Source organism: Aricia agestis, chromosome 6, assembly GCF_905147365.1.
Source record: "Aricia agestis chromosome 6, ilAriAges1.1, whole genome shotgun sequence".
NCBI lineage: Eukaryota > Metazoa > Arthropoda > Insecta > Lepidoptera > Lycaenidae > Aricia > Aricia agestis.
Genome location: NC_056411.1, coordinates 18,496,529 through 18,516,444, shown reverse-complemented (window position 1 = coordinate 18,516,444; position 19,916 = coordinate 18,496,529). Strand labels below are relative to the sequence as shown.

Genomic DNA, 19,916 nt, shown 5'->3' with positions numbered 1-19,916 from the left:
TCAAGATCCGCCCCTGTCTGTATACCATTAAGTAGTTAGGCAGACTACGCAGAAATCGAACGAATGACCGAGTCACAAGAGTCACTTATTCGATTTCTGCGTAGCAGCATTACCAGATTTTCGCTGACGTACCTACTAAGTTAATATGTCTGTAAATATTTCTAATGATAGGGGTGGTAGGGGTATATAGATATTTCTTACTAACTATAACAACACCAACTCTGACTTGGAAATGATTTAAGGACGCCCAAATCATAGTGGAAGGCATAGACCACGTGGTAAAGACGACGGAAGACGGATACTTCTGGAGGATGCTGCTGCCCGGGCAATACAACGTCACAGCTGTCGCAGACGGGTGAGCATTGCTAAATCGCGGAGCACGTGGAAATCCCATTGATCCATTGCTACCTTTCGTCTGTCTCTGTCACTCGTGCACGGATATTTCACGCGTTAGGAACAGAATAGCAATATTTTCATAAGTCAATGTAGGTATGAATACGAAATAGCAATAAAGTGTTTCTTTTTCCTACAGTAGGTACCTACAGCATAATCGCGACCACCCAATTTTAAATTCAGCGGGTGTTTAGCACCAAAAAGCAATAACTATCGAGTTAGAGACACTTAGAGATACTACGGTAATTTCGTTCCTTCGTTTCCAATTTCCAGGTGCAAATCAGCAACGTACACCGTCACCGTGGGTGCGGGCGCGCCGTCGCAGCTGAGGCTGACGTGTGAGATGCGGACGAGGTACATCAACGCTGCCATCTCCATCACGTCGCTGCCTCGGATACTGCTGCAGAAGCTGCTGTTCGTTATAATTAATACCGTGATATTCTTGTAAATGTTTACCGAGATACAATGCTATAAACATGGCAAACTTAAATTCTTTTTTTTTAACTGGCTTCCAAAAAAAGGCAAGGTTAGGTAGTAGGTATAATATAATGCCGTCACACATGCACATCACACATGTCACATGCCGCTGGCTTTCAGAGTTCAGACTGCCTTGCCGCAAAATTTAAGCCGCAGGTAAGTGATAAGTAATGTACTTTTTTAGCCGGCGGCGGCACCGGCTTTTACACTGGCAATAAATGAATCTTTACAATAATATAGCTTAAACATCAGAATAACACATAATCTACAATTTCAACCGACTTTCAAAATGGAGATGTTATGTTCGTTTTCTTAGGGTTCCGTAGTCAACAAGGAACACTTATAGTTTCGGTCTGTCCGTCCTACTGCCTGTCTGTCCGCGGTTTTGCTCAGAGCTTATACGACCTACAAAGCTGTAATTTGGCATGAATGCACATATTATTGATGCCGACAAAATGGTACATGAAAACTTAAGAAATATATTTTAATAGTACCTTCCCTACACATCAAGCGGGGATGATTATTTTTTTTCACGTCCACCCCATCGTGTGGGGTGTCGTTGGATAGGTTTTTTAAAAAAAATATGAGTATTCACAGATCATTTTCCGATTTAGGGATCCGTATTCGCAGAAGTCAGGGGAAGGTTCATATTAGGAGCGAGGTGATACGAAGTTCACCGGGTCATCTGATGAAGTCATAAATTATTAAAAAATATTCGTTTTGTATTACCGCAATGGCTAATGCTTAGCGTCCATCTTGAACGACGTTTAGATCACAACTGAACACGGCCATCATGTAGAGGCGTTGCGACCATTGCATAGCCATCGCATGCGCCATTGGATGGGCCAGCGCTGGCCACTCTTGTAGAGGCGCTATTAGGTTAGGTTGGGCTGCAATGGACAATCGGCGTAATTTTTGCTTAACCTATCATTGTGTGGCGAACGTGGCTAAGGCTTTAGCCAGGGCCCTGGCATTGTCTCGATTCCAATGCTGTTATTAAAAAAATAATTAAAAAAAAACAACCGTCAAAATGACACTGACAATTGACATTAATCTCACAAAACGTCACGTCAGCTGCTTGAGAGTGGTCCATTGCAGTTTCTATAATATAATTACTTTCTCTCCGATTTACATTGTAACAATAACGGCAATAATTATAAAATATCCATTAATTTACTTTTAATAATGTAGTGTTCGTACACATAGTGGAAGATTGCTTTATTCTGTTTACAGTTTACAGTGCATGGTGGTAATATGGCAGGGCTAAACAAGTTTTTGTTTGCTGTATTTCTTCTTTTGATAAGTGAAACTGTATCACGATCTATAGATGAAGATGATGAGAGCTTTTTGAAGAATCCAAAGTATAAGAAATACGACGAGCTCGTCGGTTTCTTTGACAAATTAGTATCGTCGTACCCGGAACTCGCAAAAGTATACTCAATCGGAAAATCCGTCGAAGGTCGCCAGCTCCTGGTGCTGCAGATCACTGAAGACATCCAGGGTGAGCACTCTGAGAGACCGTCATTCAAATATGTAGCAAATATGCACGGAGACGAATCGGTGGGAAGAGAGCTAGTGATATACTTAGCACAGTATTTGCTTCTCAACTACGGCAAAAACGAACGGGTTACTAAGCTTCTCAATAGCACTGATATACATCTTATGCCGTCTCTGAATCCAGATGGATTTGAAGCTAGCAAGGTACATTTTATTACTTACTAGTTATTTTTCTATTTAAACAATATAATGTTGTCTCTATGTCAACCAATCAATAGTTCTAAGACATAATCAGTGAATTGTTATATGAAACACGATAAGATAATAATGTCAAAGGTATCATCTAATGACCTGATGCAATTTTACTGTAAGCAATAAGTAAACAACAGAAGTGTTATCTCGGAAAGGCTTTGAGCTCTCACTTATTTACTGCCCACTGCCTATCAGTGCAGAAAATTGTTTTAAATGTGTAGTATCCGGTGCATCTCAGCAAACAAAATAAAACTTATAACTCTGACTGCGTTTATCATTTTGTTGTTTATTTTTGTACATAACGAGCTTTTGCCCGCAGCTTCGCTCGCGTTAAGAAGTATTATTATATACAAACTTTCATCCCCTATTTGAACCCCTTGGGGTTGGAATTTATCTAAATCCTTTCTTAGCGGATGCCTACGTCATAATATCTACCTGCATGCCAAATTTCAGCCCGATTTCCATAGATAACATGATTTCCATCTTAAATCTATGAATGTTTAGTGTTAATGTGTCAATACCTTTTGCAATATAAGTATTTAACGGTTCTATCAAAGATCATTTTTCCAGGTACTTTATGTTGGATCATAATATTTCCCACAACCAACAATAGTACTTACTTGTGTAAAAGTTATTATGTGGCCAATGTTCTACATTTTGTATGTTGCGACTCTTATTTAAAGGCTATTATGCAATATCTGTGATATTAATTGGGCAATTTGAAATTTCTCAACTGTTATTAGAACTTCCTGTACTAAAACAGGTTTAGAGGTGACACTAATGTAATAAAAGTACAAGATCCATTATCTGCAATTTATTTATTTATTGCAATGATTATTTTTTTTATTCAGTTTTAAAAGTTTTGCCCAAACTAAAATGTATAATGCAAAGATTTTCGGAACCCTTGTTTTCCTCTCCTTTTGTGTTTGAGATTCAGGATTTTTAGTTTGTCATCATATTATTTAGCAATGTCATGTAAGTCATTTAACTATGTCATCAATTTCAGGAAGGTGAATGTGAATCTCTGAGTGAATATAAAGGAAGGAGTAACGCTAAGGGTGTGGACTTAAATCGTGACTTCCCCGACCAGTTTGATAAGAACAAGTCCAATGATGATGAGTACCTGTTCAGTGGACGACAGCCGGAGACAGTGGCGCTGATGAAATGGGTTCTCTCCAAGCAGTTTACGCTATCAGGAAACTTGCATGGTGGAGCTATTGTAGCCAGCTACCCCTATGATGATTTAAGGTAAATAAGCAATGCTTAGTTTATTTGTTTAGTAAATAGAATGTCACAACAATTTGAATGAGGAACAATATTTTTTTTTTTTTTTTTGGTGTATTAGACAGTCCTTTTATGATAAAGGTGTCTGTAAAAATATAGGGAAAAACTGAAGTGATAACAAACCACGATCACACCTATACTATTTATTTGTAAGGGCCAAAGCTAAAACTCGCGCAGGCGCACGCTCGCGTGTGTATAATGAAAAATATGGGCAGCGCAGGCGCGGACGCGGGCGACGGCCTGTCACACGCGCGGCGGGTACGGCGGGCACACGGCGCGGGCGCACGCTTTTCGCAATCGACGTTGTTTCGAGTCGACACAACTGTACACGCTCGAGATAAAATTTTTGCTAGCAGCGCTAAATGAGCTGGGCGCACGCGACGTGTGCCCGCTCGCGGATTCGTGGCCCGCGGCGGTCTTCCGACGCGTACGCCCGCGCCCGCATCCGCCCGTGTTTTAGGGCCAACGCTAAGGGTGGGTTGCACCAACTTACTTTAACTATAACTGTAACTTTAACTACAATGCAAAATGTCAAATCTTTGGTTAAAGTTAAAAATAGACGCCATATTTAACCATAACCATGATAGAGCTCGACAAGCCTTTAAATGCACGTGGCGAAAAAAGGAACTAACGCTGTCATCATACAAAAACGCCATTTTTGACAGTTCTCCTTTACCAGCAGCGCCCCCGCCCACGTTCTTATAAAGCCTTGTCAGACCAGCAACGTCATCTGTCAAATTCTGTGGTCAAAGTTAAGGTTAAAGTTAAATTAGCCTTAACTATAACCATAACTTTGACCATACCTTTAACCTCGCAACTTCTGAGGGTGCAACCCAACCGTCTAAACATACTAGGCCGAAGTTACGCGGCGTAAATTCCGCATGATTGCGTCCGCAATGTAAAACGCATACTAAATACGGACGGAACGCGACGGAATTGTGTGTCATCATGCGGAATTTACGTCGCGTAACTTCGGCCAAGTGTATTTAGACACTTAAACTTGCACGAGCGCACGCTTGCGTGTGTATAAATGAAAAATAGTATGGGCAGCGCAGACACATGCGACGAAGCGCGGACGCGGGCGACGACGCTGCCTATTACCTATACTAATTTCATTTATACACCCGCGAGCGTGCGCCCGTGCGAGTTTTAGCGTTGGTCCTAATACTTAAGTAAACACTGCACTGCTAGCTTGTTGGCAGATTATTATACCTTATGCACATATTGATTTCTTGATCAATATGTACAAAAGTTATTTAATCTGCCAACAAGCTATATATATATATATATATATATATATATATATATATATATATATATATATATATATATATATATATATATATATACAGGGTGTAACAAAACCAAGTGATTTCACAGAGAACTCTCTACAGGGAACACGTACACACCCTAAATTATTATCACTTGTTTTTGTTACACCCTGTATATATAGATATAAAATTTGAGTATGTTTAAATTTTTTTACGGTAATGATTTCTCATACAAAAAACTTCAGTACTATACTGTACCATACAAAAAAAAACTCTATCGTAAGTATTTTATTTTCATCCGAATTTTTATTATCTACCTCACTGAAAATTTTACTTGGCTATGCAACGAAATTTTCCATTACAACAGCTAACGACCATGCTTAGCTTGGTACTACTAATATATATATATTCTGTGGCTTAGCCACTTTTGGCTGTCAATTGACAAATTACTTTAAATGTTTCCTCCCCGCGTGCTAAACAGGATAACCCGGTGTTTTGCGACGCAATAATATTTCCGTTTATCTTGCGCCAGTCGGGTTACAGTTCATCGTGTTATCTTACTCGTTCTGTATGTTTATGAAAGAGAAAGCATAATTTCAGAATCGATTAGACATAAGACAGGTTGGCGCAAACTTACATCACCTTACATTGCTGATAAGCCCAGAAGTCTCAAAATTCTCGTTAAACATAGCTACACATTTTGTACGCATGATGCACCGCACTTTTTATGCGAATCCATACTAATAAATAATAATATTATAAATGCGAAAGTGTGTACTTCCGTCTGTTACCTCGGGCCTCGTCACGTTTAAACCGCTAAACCGATTTGGATGGGTGGGATGAAATCCTTTAAGTCCCGAAAAAGGACATATAAGATAGTGGGTATCCCAGAAAATGTACGGTTCCCGTCATGTAGTGACTATAAGTTTTCGATGTTATCGACTTGTTAAAGCAGTACAATTCGGATAATTGATTGATGATTCATCTAATCGTCATCTTATTGACAGAAATATTTATTAGTCATCACATCACATCACTTATTATCTATCCGAAACAGTTACTGCCCCCTTTTTTATACTAAAACTATTTTAAATTGCGCGTTTCTGTCAATGGCCTTAGAGATCATAAAATTGATATTGACGCTACGCGTATACGCACACGTGCACGCAAAGCGGTCTCTTAGTAACAGGCCAAAACTGTACAAGGTACATATTGTGTAACAAGTATATTCTAATATTATATTTCATGCAAAAGATTTAATTTGTCACGTTATATGAAATCACATTTCAACGGCAGCAAATATTGCATTTTCTTTCATATCTATACTAAGGGCCGCGCTACACCGGAATGGCAGCGGCGAGGCGAGCACTTTTTTTTTATTATGAAATAAGGGGGCAAACGAGCAAACGGGTCACCTGATGGAAAGCAACTTTCGTCGCCCATGGACACTCGCAGCATCAGAAGAGCTGCAGGTGCGTTGCCGGCCTTTTAAGAGGGAATAGGGTAATAGGGGAGGGTAGGGATGGGAAGGGAAGGGAATAGGGGAGGGTAGGGAAGGGAAAAGGTTAGGGGATTGGGCCTCCGGTAAACTCACTCACTCGGCGAAACACAGCGCAAGCGCTGTTTCACGCCGGTTTTCTGTGAGAACGTGGTATTTCTCCGGTCGAACCGGCCCATTCGTGCAGAAGAATGGCTAAACTTTATCTTCATTATTGTAATACATAGTATCGCTTGAGAAGTCTACAGCCGGCCGTGACCGCTGGCGGCCGCGTATTCTCAAGCGATACTATGTATTATAATTATTATTATGTATGAATATAAAGTTAATCACATGATACTGAAAGTGCTCGCCTCGCCGCTGCCATTCCGGTGCGGCGCGGCCCTAATATTATAAAACTGAAGAGTTTGTTTGTTTGACCGCGATAATCTCAGGAACTACTGGTTTGCTCTTGGAAATATACAAATTCTTTTGTCTTTAGCCTGTCACTCATTCGCTCAGCGGAACGTTACCAACTTCACGCTACATTTCTGTAAAGCCGCGCGAGTGCCGTGACCGACGTTTTATCTCTGTACTTTATTTTTTGTTAAAGTCCATTTGCTTAAGGACGCTATCACATTTTTTCACTAATATCAGCGATTTTCAGGTACCATTCTAAAGAATTAAGGAGTCACACTGCGAGGATATTTTGGTTTCAAATGAAAGATAATATATTCATCTCCATGTCTACACCATAAACATTTTATAGCCGCATACAAAATTTTCACATAAATACGTTTTAACGATCACAATTATCGCAAAAGATTAAAAAATGGGGTTTGATTAGGTACCATTATAGCTAAATAGTAAATACACTGAACTAAGGAAAATAAATATACAAAAAAAATGTTGCTTATATTTTATATGCCCTTTCGAATAGCTAAATATTTTATATAAAAATAAATAACATTTCCATTTATAAGAAAAATAAGAAACGCTCTCAAATTTCTTCATACATTTTCGCCCTATCAAGAACGCGGCGAGCGTCGTAACCGCCACTGTAGAAGGCGCGCTGATATTGAATGTTATTTTAATGTCCTTAACGTCGATATTCGTACTGACCTGCTAATTTTTGTAATAATTTTTGTGATATCGTCCTTAACGAGAGAATATTGCCGTCGTGCTCTTGCTGCTCTGGCACGCGAGAGCGCGATAGCAATATTTTCGAGTGAGTATAAAAGAGACAAGTAGTGGTGGGTCAATCTGTTCCGTGACCGAACTTTTTTTTATGAAGTAAGGGGGCAAACGAGCAAACGGGTCACCTAGGTGGAAAGCAACTTCCGTCGCCCATGGACACTCGCAGCATCAGAAGAGCTGCAGGTGCGTTGCCGGCCTTTTAAGAGGGAATAGGGGAGGGTAGAGATGGGAAGGGAATAGGGCAGGGTAGGGAAGGGAATAGGGTATGGTATTGGGCCTCCGGTAAACTCACTCACTCGGAAAAACACAGCGCAAGCACTGTTTCACGCCGGTTTTCTGTGAGAACGTGGTATTTCTCCGGTCGAGCCGGCCCATTCGTGCCGAAGCATGGCTCTCCCACGTTACCTTAGCGGGCATGACCCGCATGACCTCATAGAATATATATATTTAACGTTGTTCGTGGCGGCCGAAAAGGAAGATCTTCCGACCGAGCGAGATAGCATGCTCGGTCAGGCCGAAGCCCACTGACGTCATTTCAGACGTTGTATATATCTTGCCGTTCTCCGAAACTTCGATAGCGCGATGCAGGAATGTTAGGCGAATTGTGGGTACCGCCACATCACTCCCCCCCGAAGACCTGTGGTATTCTTCGATGCGCTTGTGTTGTCAGGTGTGGGCCGAAGCTACGCGTGCAATGACCAGGAGAGGGACTCCGTGCTCTGCTTGCTGACCGGTCGTTGTAGCCTATGGCTGCCCCGTTCAAGCCAGACACGGGTTCGACCGGCGCGGACGCCCAACGCGGCTTATTGTCGAGGCGACCCGGTTATGCTTGATGTCTGCTGACGTGGTGCGGATGGGTGGGGATTGATGTCCAGAAGGATGCGTGTTCTTGTCGGTGGTCACCAATTTAACGTTGTTCGTGACGGCCGAAAAGGAAGATCTTCCGACCGAGCGAGATAACATGCTCGGTCAGGCCGAAGCCCACTGACGTCATTTCAGACGTTGTATATATCTTGCCGTTTTCCGAAACTTCGATAGCGCGATGCAGGAATGTTAGGCGAATTGTGGGTACCGCCACATATATATTTATATACGTGGCGGTACCCAATACTAAAGTGAAAAAAAAAAAATCATCTTTCAGAGCTGCTAATTTCACAGTTAACCCTCTACAAGGAACACGTACACACCCTAAAGTATTATCACTTATTTTTGTTACACACTGTATATATATATACAGTGTGTAATATGTTACCTTTTCACGTTTAAACGACATCCACGTTTAAAAAAAATTGAGAGACGGGAAAGGACATCCGTCATAATTATTATTACCTCGATCGATGTTATCGCGGTCGCCGGTGACCGCTTGGGTCTTGTGGCAGATAGCTTTGTTGCCGTAATATGTATACAGGGTTATAAATTTTAGCGGCGACAAAGACTGCTGCGAGGAGAGCCGCACGCCCGACGACGCGCTGTTCAAGCACCTCGCGAGCGTGTACGCGTCCAACAATGACCTCATGCATCGCGGCGACGCCTGCAAGCCAGAGAAGTTTGTCGATGGACTCACTAATGGCGCCTTCTGGTATTCCGTCAAAGGTACGCATTTTACCAACTATTCATCAGTATTCTCTTAGCCTACGGTTACACGGTCAGTCTGGCATCAGTTCAGTCCGTCAGTCTCAGACTGACGCGGACGCCAGAAAGAAAGAATAAAAGTACATAATAAAAAAATGATCAGTCCGTCAATCAACCGGTTAATCGATCATTCTTCCATCATCCCTGACCAAGCTGATGCCAGACTGAGCGTGTAACCGTAGTATTAGGTTATTATTTAAAAAAAATTACATATCAATCATATTTTTTGAAATCAAACATGATTAAGAATGTTATTTTTAGTTTTTCATGATGCTCACTGACTTCTCGACAAATTGGGCCGTATCTAGTTGAGTATGTTTTCGTTTTTTAATCTAGTGCATAGTTTCTATCGCGGGCTGTGAGCGCGGCGACTGAATCAAGAAATTCCGTCACAAAAATAACCTAACACCTCTCCTCCGACCGGCACAGCGATACGGCGTTGCCAGACTTCGGCATCGCCGCACCTTTGTGCCGGTCGCATACGGTGTTTGTGTGCGTGCGACTAGACTTAACAGAATTGTAATTGCATAAGTTAATAAAAAAAATGCTACGCAATAGCTTTAATGCGGCAGTCGTATTTTTTTTTGTTGATTTAATTTTAAATTTCCTTCGTCTTCACAAGGTGGTATGCAGGACTTCAACTACCTCCACTCCAACTGCTTCGAGGTGACGTTCGAGCTGTCCTGCTGCAAGTATCCCAAGGCCGAGGAGCTGCCGACCTTCTGGCACCAGAACAAGGAGTCGCTGATAGCGTTCATGGAGCAGACCAACATCGGTATACAGGGAACTGTTGTGGATGAAAACGGGGAGCCTGTTAAGGTAACATTTATCAGTGTAGCATGCGAAAGGCGTAGAATAGGAAGGCGTTTGATAGAAAAAGAGATCTATTGGTAGAAAATGATGTTGTAAGGCAGGAGTGTGATAGCAATAGAGACAAAAAGTGATTAGTCAAAAACAAATTTCTAAGTATCCTCTTCCTCACAGGAGCCTAATGCTAATTTTTATTGAGTTTTCCATAATATTAGTGTACGATTTTTTAAGATATATAAGTTTTGATATTTATTTCAGAACGCTCAAATAATGATCGAAGGCATAGGCCACGCAGTGAAGACGACTCATCATGGATATTTCTGGCGGATGTTGCTACCCGGACAATACAATATCACCGCTGCTGCTGCTGGGTACGAAGCGTTATTTATTAATAGACATTCATTAACAGACTCAGTTAATAAAACTGTTTTTTTCTCCTATTCTTCGCTTCTATTAATCGCAGCGTGATGTTATATGGCCTAAAACTTCCTTGATAAATGGACTATCCAACACAAAAAAATTTTTCAATTCGAACTAGTATTCCCTAAGATAATGGCGCTCAAACAAACAAATTCTTTAACTTTATGATTTAAGTATTTATTAGTTTAAAAACCACTCGCCAGACATTGTGTTTTTTATCAGTATAGGGATTAGGGGGATAATGTATTTTACTCAGACTTAACAACTAACTTAAATATTTATGACTACCCTTATTTCCAGTTACGAGACGCCACTATATACGCCGGTGACGGTGCGTGCGGACCGCGCGTCGCGACTCACGCTCACCGTGCGTCCGCACCCGCGCCCGCGCCCGCTCAGCGACGGTAAGAGAGCGAGCGATTCCGCCGTCTCACTCACACACAGCATACTGCTGCATCTGCTGCTACTGGTTATATTGAGGGCTTAGGGGCTATCATAGTTGTACTTTTTAATATGGCAAGACTTCATAATAAGTGCTGTGTACTCTTTGGCTATTTTGGGAATGTTATAAGGGAGTTTATGGAGCTAGTCCAAAGCGACGGTAAGAGAGCCATCGATTTCGCCGTCTCACTCACACAGCATACTGCTGCATCTTCTGCTACTAGTTATATTGAGGGCTTAGGTGCTTAAAAGGTTCTAGAAAATCTAATCTGGTGTTACTTTTTTGAAATGGCAAAAATAAGTACCATTTGGCCATAATTTGGGAAAGTTAATAGGTGTTTTATGCAGCTGCTAGTTATATTGCGGGCTTAGAGCCTAGAATGGTCAAGTCTGGTGTTACTTTTTTAATAGCAAATATGACGTCTGTTGGGTACTTTTTGACCACAATTTAGTAATGTGTATAAGGTGTTAGATATTATGTGATATAGAGTTGATTCTCACACTCTCATTACTGTTACATCTACTGCTGCTGGTCATATTGCGGGCTTAGGGGCTAGAAGGTTTTAGAAAGTCAGTATAGTTGTACTTATTGAAATGACAAATATAACAAGGTCAGATTTTGGGGATATTATCATTGTTGGGTAGCACTCTAGCTATTATTATTGATTATAGATGTTTAAAGATGATGGGTATATCATTTATTCAATCGAACACATCATGGCACTCTAACTTGGCACTGGGTTGTTATGATAGCACAACTAGTAAAGTTTATGGGGGCATTCTGCTGGCACTTACTAATCTTAATAATTCTTGAGTCAGGTTGTACCGAAAAATCGGTACTGCGCTTTTATGAAAGCGGGTTAAATTCACAGATATAGATCAAGATAGATACTGCATGTCGCTCTATTTGTATGAAAACGAGCGTGCCACTTTTTTCCTTCATACTGTGACGTATCATAGATGATAAAAAACGTGTCCATTATCTAAGCCAACGTTTCTCTTTGAATTTCTACAGCTCAATACGGCACTTTTAGGCATTTAGGCATTTTTAAAATTCCGATTGACGTCCGATTCCGACAGCAGACTAAAGAACAGACTGTCGAAAGACGAGCATTGCTCGTCATTTGGAAACGCGATATGGTACGCAAAATCCATACACATATCTTGATATATGTCTGTGGTTAAATTGTACTTTATTTACTTCACAAGAAGATAAAAAATTCATTGCAATATATTTAATTTCCATTAACAACGAGCGGCACCGTTTTGTAATGATTTTTCTATACGTCGGGTACATTGTAAACGATTCTATAAAGATTTGTCAGTTTTGTGCAAAAGACTAGATGTTATAGTATACTAAAAATTCTTAGCTAGAAATTAAACTCTATACAGACTACCAGTAGTATAAGAATGCAAGTAGATGCTTTGTATGTTAGTATAATTAAAATAAACTAATATCATACGAAAATAATTTCTAGTCCGTCAGAGGCACATGTAATGATTCGCCTATGTCTTAAGCATAGATACTGTCATTATAGTAAGCAAGTGATATTATTTCATAGTTTTATGGTGCAATTTTAGACTTTATATCTTTTCTCGATGTACGAAGTTCTTTATAAATTATAATTAATAATTATCAGTATTATAGATGTCAAGAAAAGCTGTCTCGAATATGATATAAAAATAAGAACACTATACAGGTGATGCTAAAAGTGAGGTTAATCAAGTCACCCGCTGTATATTGATTCTTCTATTAATAATAATAATCATGGTTAAGTAGTAAATGTGTCGATGGTACTAGTAATAGTTACTAATATTAAATGGTTGTGGTAGATATAACAAGTTGCTTCACCACTCTGAAGTTGCACAAAGACTTTTGCTGTGACTCGCGTTAACTTCAGAGTTATCAAGTATTTGTACCCTGAAGTTGCATATAGTTTACCAATTGTTATGATTTTTGTAAACTTCAGAGTGACGAAGTATTTGTAATGTCCAATTGTAAATAATCTAACGTGGTTGTCGATGTGAAAGCAATATCTATTAGATGTACTATTTTATTCAGTATTTTTGTGCCAATATTTCAATAAATTAATATTTTAAGACAACGAATTAAAAGTTGTCGCTTATAAAATGCAATTATGTAAATGCAATTCCATTTTATCTTTTTCTGTGATTTTAGCTCAATAACTTTATTGAAAAATGTTTCTTAGAATTTTGTCCACTCAAAATGCATTTATTAATATACTTAGTAAAATTTTATTGTAAGTAAAGAATTAAGCAATAAATGATGATAATTATTTCGAGTTTATATATTTTAAAATGTTTGGTCTTTTTGCATTTTTTGCTATTGTTTTGTTTTTTTTTTTATCGTTATATTTGCTAATTTTGACAACTAACCTATAACCTAGGGTTGAGCATGTGATTTTTTAACGGTGCTGGCTCGTAAGAGACTCATATAATAATTCTAAATTGTTAAACTTATTTTGTGCTTTGTAGTTGTTTACTACTTACACTCGGATTGTTTTCAAAAAGATGTTTAAAAAATGCTTAAACTTTTTAATTAGCATCTTTTAACATCAATAACTTAATTTTAACTTGCTACTTAGTATGCATGTGTTTAATTTTTCTCCTTTACGCTCTTTGGATGTTGCCCCTGTTTTTTTTTCTTTTTTTGTATATGCTTTGTAAACCCTTGATTACCCCTCCTTTAATATTTAATTACCCCTATTAATTCACAAATGACATGCAAATTTAATATGCACCTAAAATCTACACTCACACTGAATTGTACGTAACACCTAGATAGTTTCACGTTAATGTTATTTTGGTTTGTTCTTACACACAAACACCACAATAAACAAATAAGAAATCATTACATTCTAGCACATATTTTTCTAACGTTTAAATAACTGGATGGTTATGATTAATAAAATGATTATTGGATATATAATGTTCCATACATTTTCAAAAGTAGTAAGTAAAAGTTTGGTAAGACTTGTTTATCCAGTGAATTCTAGTGTAAAGTTATGTAGGTACACACAAACCTTACCTTAGACCAGGGGTCACCAAATGGCGGACCGCCGACACATTGTGTGCGGACCAAGCATGTACTTTAAAAATTAATTTCAGTCTCGACATACTGATGAACTTGTAGCAACAAAAATTGACACTTTTCTCATTGATACAAATAAACACCTTTGTAATTTCCGTAATTACATTTGTTTAATTTTTTTTTTTTAAATCGCGTAGGTCATTTTATATTTCTTAAAACTGACCCCGAGCGAACTAATTGGTGACCCCTGCCTTAGACCAAAGTTAGCTATCACACCTACACACAGTACACACACATCTAGCTTAGCAGTATAGATATCGATGTTGCCCGCAAATTTTGTTCAGTAAAGCTCAGCTGCAGCATAATCTTGAAGTAGCAGATATACACACTTTTGTTTCAATCAGGATTGAAATTTGATACAAATATTTCTCAAAAAGTGCTTGACACAGCAAGACATTTTTTTTAATGAAATAAGGGGGCAAACGAGCAAACGGGTCACCTGATGGAAAGCAACTACCGTCGCCCATGGACACTCGCAGCATCAGGAGAGCTGCAGGTGCGTTGCCGGCCTTTTAAGAGGGAATAGGATAATAGGGGAGGGTAGGGATGGGAAGGGAAGGGAATAGGGGAGGGTAAGGAAGGGAATAGGGTAGGGGATTGGGCCTCCGGTAAACTCACTCACTCGGTGAAACACAGCGCAAGCGCTGTTTCACGCCGGTTTTCTGTGAGAACGTGGTAATTCTCCGGTCGAGCCGGCCCATTCGTGCCTAAGCATGGCTCTCCCACGTATAGACATACGAACAAAATGTAAGTATACATTTCTACTCAAAACATAAAGGCATATACAACCTTAAAAATTTGGGGGCAAATTCTCAGAGCGTAACAGGGGACCGCGCGACATTGACGGTCTGTCCCCGCCAGACTTCGTCCACCACAACTACCTGATGATGGAGAGGTTCCTCAAGGACATCAACGCGCAGTACCCCAACATCACCAGGCTGACCAGCATCGGCAAGTCCGTCCAGGGTCGGGAGCTGTACGTGCTGGAGGTGACCAAGGATCCGGGGAGACATATCCCAGGTAAATATTATAATGATGGCATAAATATGTCAATACTAAATGACGTTCCGTAGAAATTCGTTTATCGCGCGGGAACCGTACATTTTCCGGGATCGTATGTCCTTTGCCGGTACTCAATTCTCAATAATCTAATACCAAATTTCAAGGAAATCGGTTAAGTGATTTAAGCGTGATGAGATAACAGACAGACACACTAAATATCATATTAGTATGGATACGTATGAATGTAGGTAAAAATACTTACTATGACAAAACTACGTACAAATTACAAAATAATATGCGACCAAATGCCTTGCCTTTGGGATCGTATGCCGCATATTTACGCCCATGTGCGCACGCATTTGCGTATACGTGCTGCGTACAAACCTATCTTATTATAACATGGTGATACTTTTATCGAACTTCATGTTATACTTAACAGACTAAAGTCATTTGTAGTCAGTATTTTAGTAATTTAAATACCACATCATCATCATCATACCTCCAACAGGCAAGCCGGAATTCAAATACGTGGCCAACATGCACGGTAACGAAGTGGTGGGGCGCGAGATGCTGCTCCTCCTCGCCAAGTACCTCTGCCAGCAGTACTACGGTGGAGACGAGAGAGTCCAGCGAATACTGAACACGACCAGAGTACATATCATGCCGAGTATGAACCCGGATGGCTATGAGAAATCTAAACTGGGTAAGATAATATCATTGGCTTGGTATGTTAGATTTAACTTAAACTTATTATACACTAGTGGAAACTTCTAGTTGGCATATCGCTGTGTAATATGTATCTTACTGTTGTCTTACAATGCTGTCAGTTTCCTCCGCCCACGTTAAATAGTCTTTAATTCTCTATTTAAACGTTTTTAGGTAAAATTTTGATAAATGATTTCTTTGTCTTTTTTATATCATAATCTGAGGAGCAAAATTCATTGGAATTATTTTTAGTAGTACAAGTAGGCTATAGTAGTGTATAAATTACATTTAAATAAACTTACAATGATATTTTCAGGTGACTTCCAGAGCGTCCGCGGCAGACCTAACGCCCACAACATCGACCTCAACCGCAACTTCCCCGACCAGTATGGACCCACCGTGGTAAGCCTTAATTACCGGAAATTTCATTTAGGCCTCCGATAATAACCAGTAACGAATTTAGGTGATATACCTAAATACTAATATAACCTACTAGCTGTTGCCCGCGACTTCGTCCGCGTTAGCATAATTATTAGATCACATCCCAAGTATTGTTTATTGTACAAAAATATTCAATGTACAGAATTGACTTTCCTACGATTTTATTATATATAGATTCCGCGCGGCTTTGCTTGCGTAATTTAGGAATTTTATGCAACCGTACATTTTTCCGCAAAAAATAGCCTTTGTCCCTTCACGTGGTCTATTCTTCATGTTTGCCAAATAACATAAAAATTGCTCCAGTAGTTCTTAAGATATAAATATATAATAAGCAATTTCAAATAATTTCCTTTCGTTTTTTCCACATTTTCCTCTATTTCTTTGCTCTTATTAGTATTTGCGTGATAAAATATAGCCTATAACCTTCCTCAATCAATGGACTATCTAACACTAAAAGAATTTTTCAAATCGGACCAGTAGTTCCTGAGATTAGCGCGTTCAAATAAGCCCTTTCATATAATTTTCCCCGTTTTTTCCACATTTTCCTCTATTTCTTTGCTCTTATTAGTCTTAGCGTGATAAAATATAGCCTATAGCCTACTTTAATGAATGGGCTATCTAACATTGAAAAAAATTTCCATATCGGATAAGTAGTTCCTGAGATTAGCGCGTTCAAATAGGCCCTTTCATATAATTTTCCCCGTTTTTCCACATTTTCCTCTATTTTTTTGCTCTTATTAGTCTTAGCGTGATGAAATATAGCTTATAACCTTCCTCGATTAATGGGCTATCTAACACTGAAAGAATTTTTCAAATCGGACCAGTAGTTCCTGAGATTAGCGCGTTCAAATAAGCCCTTTCAAATAATTTCCCCGTTTTTTCCACATTTTCCTCTATTTCTTCGCTCCGTACTAATTACCGTAATAAAATATAGCCTATAGCCTTCCTCGATAAATGGGCTATCCAACAGTAAAAGAATTTTTCAAATCGCATCAGTAGTTCCTGAGATTAGCGCGTTCAAACAAACAAACAAACTCTTCCCAATTATAATATTAAGTATATATTAACTAAAGTCTGATTGAGGAGCATGTAGAAATTCGGTCCCATAATTTCTTGTCTCTTTCTGCCGCACTATTTCTAATGAGTAATATTTATAAATCTAATGTTCTGATTAAGTCACAATCAGTCAAGCTATGTGTAAAGTAATATAATTTTATTTGAAATCAATCAACAGGACAACACAGTCCAGGAGCCAGAGACGGAGGCGGTAATGGCGTGGTCGTCACGCATCCCTTTCGTGCTGTCCGCCAACCTGCACGGCGGCGCGCTCGTCGCCAACTACCCGTACGACGGCGACGCCGACATGAGCGGCGGCCGCGCCAACCCCGCGCCTGACAACGACGTGTTCGTGCACCTGGCGCACGTGTACGCCGAGGTGAGTGACGTCACACAGAAACGAAAGCCGCGCCAACCCCGATTACACCATCGAGGAAATTAATTCATGTCATTTCAATTGTGATCTGTCGGCTGGGTTTGACATAGCGCGACCAAACTACGTAGGCCCCCATCAGCTGCCTAAGAATCAACTTCACTGTTAGTATAAAAGAGAAGGAGATATTATTATGTGGTCCGCACAAATGGTAGAATTCTTTCTCTCGCTTATTATTGATATAATTTTTCTTTCCTTTTACAGGCACATCACAGAATGCATCTGGGTCAACCGTGTAAGAACACTCCGAACGAGAGATTCCCAGGGGGGATCACGAATGGTGCTAAGTGGTGAGTGACGAGTGTTACTTACTAAAAATGTTATACTCATTCTCTCTCCCTCTTTTAGTTTTTAGGATCTAGACTAAAAACGAAAAGATATCTCAGTCGCTCTTCCTACATAATCTGTTGTCGCAGTCGTTCGTCTTCTTTCTTTCACTATCTATATGCTATCTCCCTCACTCCAAGTACGCTCTAACGCGATTATTGTTTTTTATTTACTATTTAGTTTCATATTGTTGACGTTGTTTCTCTCTTTTTTACTCACTGCTGTCTCCCTCTCCAGGTACGCTTTAGCAGGCGGCATGCAGGACTGGAGCTACCTGCACACGAGCGACATGGAGCTGACGCTGGAGCTGGGCTGCCACAAGTTCCCGCCCGCCGCCGACCTGCCCACCTACTGGGAGGACAATAAAGAGGCGTTGTTGGAGTTTATGGAACAGGTAGCCTTTGCGAATGTGCCTTCAGAGAGATGGCGGACCTAACCTTGAGCTGGACTTGACACAAACCAATCAAATTATGTAGTACCGCCGTATGTCTACGAATTTCTCCGATAGTACAGCGCGACCATAACATGGATATTGTTTCATGAGATGCAGTTGGCAGTTGTTACTTATCAACAGTGATGATATTATAAACTGTCTGTTTTTTTTTCCAATGAAGTTTTTTTTCCAATAAAGTTTTTTTTAAGTTTAAGCCTACTTAGCCCTCATAATCTTTTTAGTTCTAATCATCATCTTACTATACAGATTCACACGGGTGTGACTGGCTTCGTGCACAGCCACATCGGACACCCGCTAGCCGGGGCCACGATCACGGTGGGCGGCATCTCGCACGCCGTCCGCAGCGCCGCCGACGGCGACTACTGGCGCCTGCTCCGCCCCGGCACCTACAACGTCACCGCCGGCAAGACCGGGTGAGTCCCGACTTGCAGGACCACGAATATTATTTCTATAAACACAATTCGTCGCCTTGCGTTATCCATCAGGAGGCCTCGCAAAATATATATTGCCCACATCAAATTTAGGTCTTGCCCCGCCACTGCTCCTGTTTAATAACCCATTATCACCTTCCAGGTACGAGAGCATAACGGAGGAGGTGACCGTCCCGGCCAACGGCACGGTATCGCTCAACTTCACGCTGATGCCCGACGATCCGCAGCACTGGTCCTCCGCTTACGACTTCCGGTGAGTCCCCCACCCCGTCCACCATCATATTATCCACCCTTTGACTTCCCTATAAACCTATGTATGTATGTACCCTTAGATGACCCTACTTCCCTTTGTGCAGCCATTAAAATAAGCTAACCAATTTGACATGTTGGTCGTGCATAGAATGCGTTTAACATTTTATTGCCATCAAGGGCGTCGCCAAGGGGGGGGCAGGGAGGGGCAGCTGCCCCCCCCTAGAGATTCTAAAAAAGTTACCAAATATAATGCAAACAACGACCACTAATTATAATATATATTGCCAATAATAATATTAAAATCTGGTAATAGATGTAAGGCTCGTAGTAAGTACAAGTGAAAAGCTTTATGTGCTGTCGACTTTACCTACAACTCATACATACTTTTCTCATTCATAGAGAATGAGAAAAGTATGAATTGTAGTAGGTAAAGTCAACTTGCCCCCCCCTGCGCCATCGGCTGGCGACGCCCTTGATTGCCATACTTAAAATCTAATGGCTGCCCAGGTAACAGTATCCGATATTGTTAAATGTGCTGGTTCTTCCGATTAT

General features: G+C 40.3%; 1 protein-coding gene across 3 annotated transcripts in view; it reads left to right on the top strand.

Moving 5' to 3' along the window:
- Nucleotides 1-19,916, top strand: part of LOC121727601 (carboxypeptidase D-like) — a 37,178-nt gene that overhangs the window by 6,806 nt on the left and 10,456 nt on the right. The window contains exons 2-15 of one of the 3 annotated variants that reach the window (XM_042115513.1): nucleotides 2,539-2,571; nucleotides 3,626-3,867; nucleotides 9,272-9,441; nucleotides 10,103-10,299; nucleotides 10,549-10,661; nucleotides 11,011-11,114; nucleotides 15,080-15,283; nucleotides 15,774-15,968; nucleotides 16,287-16,372; nucleotides 17,646-17,846; nucleotides 18,105-18,190; nucleotides 18,465-18,621; nucleotides 18,928-19,094; nucleotides 19,255-19,365. In XM_042115513.1, the coding sequence (XP_041971447.1) occupies nucleotides 2,539-2,571; nucleotides 3,626-3,867; nucleotides 9,272-9,441; nucleotides 10,103-10,299; nucleotides 10,549-10,661; nucleotides 11,011-11,114; nucleotides 15,080-15,283; nucleotides 15,774-15,968; nucleotides 16,287-16,372; nucleotides 17,646-17,846; nucleotides 18,105-18,190; nucleotides 18,465-18,621; nucleotides 18,928-19,094; nucleotides 19,255-19,365 (2,066 nt within the window). Of the gene's footprint in view, nucleotides 1-1,940; nucleotides 2,572-3,625; nucleotides 3,868-9,271; nucleotides 9,442-10,102; nucleotides 10,300-10,548; nucleotides 10,662-11,010; nucleotides 11,115-15,079; nucleotides 15,284-15,773; nucleotides 15,969-16,286; nucleotides 16,373-17,645; nucleotides 17,847-18,104; nucleotides 18,191-18,464; nucleotides 18,622-18,927; nucleotides 19,095-19,254; nucleotides 19,366-19,916 lie in introns of those variants that run through there. The other 2 variants (XM_042115514.1, XM_042115512.1) reach the window with 2 other exon arrangements.